Source organism: Dermacentor variabilis, chromosome 4 (genome assembly GCF_050947875.1).
Source record: "Dermacentor variabilis isolate Ectoservices chromosome 4, ASM5094787v1, whole genome shotgun sequence".
Lineage (NCBI taxonomy): Eukaryota > Metazoa > Arthropoda > Arachnida > Ixodida > Ixodidae > Dermacentor > Dermacentor variabilis.
Window position 1 is genome coordinate 24,075,000 of NC_134571.1, and position 2,617 is coordinate 24,077,616.

General features: G+C 46.4%; 1 protein-coding gene across 1 annotated transcript in view; it reads right to left on the minus strand.

Moving 5' to 3' along the window:
- Nucleotides 1–963: 963 nt before the first annotated feature.
- The window catches only part of LOC142577913 (uncharacterized), a 3,394-nt gene continuing 1,740 nt past the window's right edge, over nt 964–2,617 (minus strand). The window contains exons 2-3 of the mRNA XM_075687349.1: nt 1,399–1,506; nt 964–972 (exon numbers count right to left, since the gene is read on the minus strand). Of these exons, the coding sequence (XP_075543464.1) occupies nt 964–972; nt 1,399–1,506 (117 nt within the window). The remainder of the gene's footprint in view (nt 973–1,398; nt 1,507–2,617) is intronic.

Consider the following 2,617-nt stretch of genomic DNA (forward strand, 5'->3'; position numbering starts at 1 on the left):
TCATCGTAGTCCTAAAGATTCAAGCGGGGTCTATGTGTGAAGTGCCAGGCGGAAGGCACCATTTTGGAAAGAAATCGAGTAGCTGCGAGACTATAGATACGACAATCACGAATATATATATATATATATATATATATATATCTTTGCGATTTTTGTTCTAAATTAACCGATTGATTTAATGCAGCCATTCCCAAACTTTTCTGCGTCGCGAACCGTTTGACTCGCTCACAGCTCATTCGAGGAGCCGCTTGGGCGTGGCATTTTTCATACGCGATAGCATTTGCTTCCTCAAGGGACCACATCGATTCACGGTGTCATCTCACCAACCTTGAAGGCGCGTCCGACTTCGCCAAAGCTTCGATTCAGCTCGTCCGAGCTCTTTAAGATCACCACGGCCACTGCAGCGACCAGAGCAGCGAAGCACAGGAAGGATGTAGCGGCGCACAGCCACAAACAGGCCCGAGAACCACCAGCGTCGCCAACGGCTGCAGGCCGCAGCTGAACCTGGCAGGACGCAGGAGGCTGGGCTTGGCACGCAAGTCTCGCATTCGTCTATACAGTGTGTGGATTCCTAGCTCAAGATTTAAATACGGCGAGAGGAAGTGGGCTCGAGAACGTCCAACATTTATGTCGATTTTTTTTTTGTCGCGATGACAGTGCTATACCCGTGTCGTATATCGACAATAGGACAGAAACTACTTTCGCTACAACAGACCGTGTCTGACGACAGGAAGTAACACATAAAGTATTTGTGCAACTTACAAAAGAGGGTCTGACGTAGTGAGAGCAGTGTGCCCCATAAAAATACAATATGGCAAAAATGGCTGTCGTTACAATGGCAGCACAATAGGTCCTGCTGCCTTTTTCTGCTGTGTTCGGCTTCCCGAAATGACGTAGTGGTGCCTCACGATCCCATTTTAGCCTGCTTGTCCTTAGCCATACGCTAAGCAGAGCTTCGTTCCATTAGGTGAACTGTGCGGGTAAAGCAACGGACAAAGAAAAGTCGAAAAAAAATAAAGAAAGAGGGAAAAGGCTAGCCGAAGAATGTTCTGTGCGACGGAAGAAATGTTGCTCCGCTAGTTCCCGCGTTTTTCATTTTGCTTTACCTTAATCGTACCCTTTTCTCCGTGCTGTGTTCCACCATGCAGGGAAGGGTCGATTCACTAGTCTCGCCGCCCTCCTTCACGACGTCTGTGTGTGCGCGGAGCGTCTGTTGGTTGCAAGAGCTATGCGTGCACGCCAGCTCATGCACCGAGGAACCACTAATGACCACGCTATTGACCAGAGCCACGCGGAACCACGTGTACACTCAAGTAGAATGCGCGTACATCACGCTACATTTGACACGTGTACATGTCTCGAGTGGCGCCTGTGCACGTGGGTTGGACGTATGCATACCTGTCGGTCTTGGGAAAGCGCCGTCCCACCGTCGGCTTCGGAAAGCGCTGGAGCACGAGGAGGGCGGTGGAGTGGTAGTCGAGGTTTTTTCAAGGGTGCCGGTACCACCTGGCCGGAGAGCATCGTGGCGAGGGATGGAAAGCATTAATGGGGCGGTCGCCGATGAAAGCTATAGGCCTTATCAATCGTGAGCCATCCACAACATGCAGAAAATAAATAAAGATAGGCATGAAACGGCAGGTTTTCCATAACGCAGGTAATCTTTTGTATTGCACGCTTACCTACACCTAGGAAAAAACGGCCACCTGGCTACGAAACATATTATATCACGTCGCCATTTTCGTCGAAATACTTCAGACTTGTGTTATTCATTGTTACACGTTACGCTGTCTGTGACTGCATGCTGCCGGCAAGCGAAGATGATGCATGCACTCGACAACCTGCTGTGATCCGAAGTGGATTCGGAAGCTTCGGACAACTACTCGAAAAATGGTACAATATACAGATGGAAAGCGGAAATCAGCACATTTGTGTCATTTAACCCGCAAAACATTAATCGAATATTTTGTTATAAAGCCTATTCGCAATTAAGTACCAATGGATTGACCAGAAGGTGTAGGAGCGTCAGATTGGTATTTGCACACCGAAGCAATGATACGCACAATATGGTGTCGGAAACTACTGAGACGCCATCGCTGACATTTAGCGAAACCATCGCCTGGAAACCACCTGTTAAAGCGGTTGAAAGCAGAAGCTACGCTATCTTAAGGGCGTGACGCGTCGTTCCAGTGTCGGTCCAGGGGGCACACACAACTGAAACATAGAAGTAATACAGAAGTATAACATAGAACATAGAAGTATAACTTCCTTATGTACCTCAATGTTATTGTTTTGTTTTCCCTTTTTAACATGTTCTGATTAAGATTCAAATTCTTTATTATTTTGATATGTTATGATATTTTGAAAATTGTAAAACTTGTGCTGTTGTTTGCTGCAAAGTGTCAACATGTTTTGGGTGTTGCAGCCTTTGTCAGGCAAGAATACTGCCTTTTGCTGCAGCTCCTGAGACAGCTGTATGTCTCAAACAACAAATAAATGAAATGAAATGAAATAATGGCAGAAATGTTTTTTCACATTTCGGCTGTCGTAAGCCGCTGCGATAAAAAAAGTTCTGTAGTAGCAACAGACATTTCTTCATTGCAATATGTTATGTTAACGT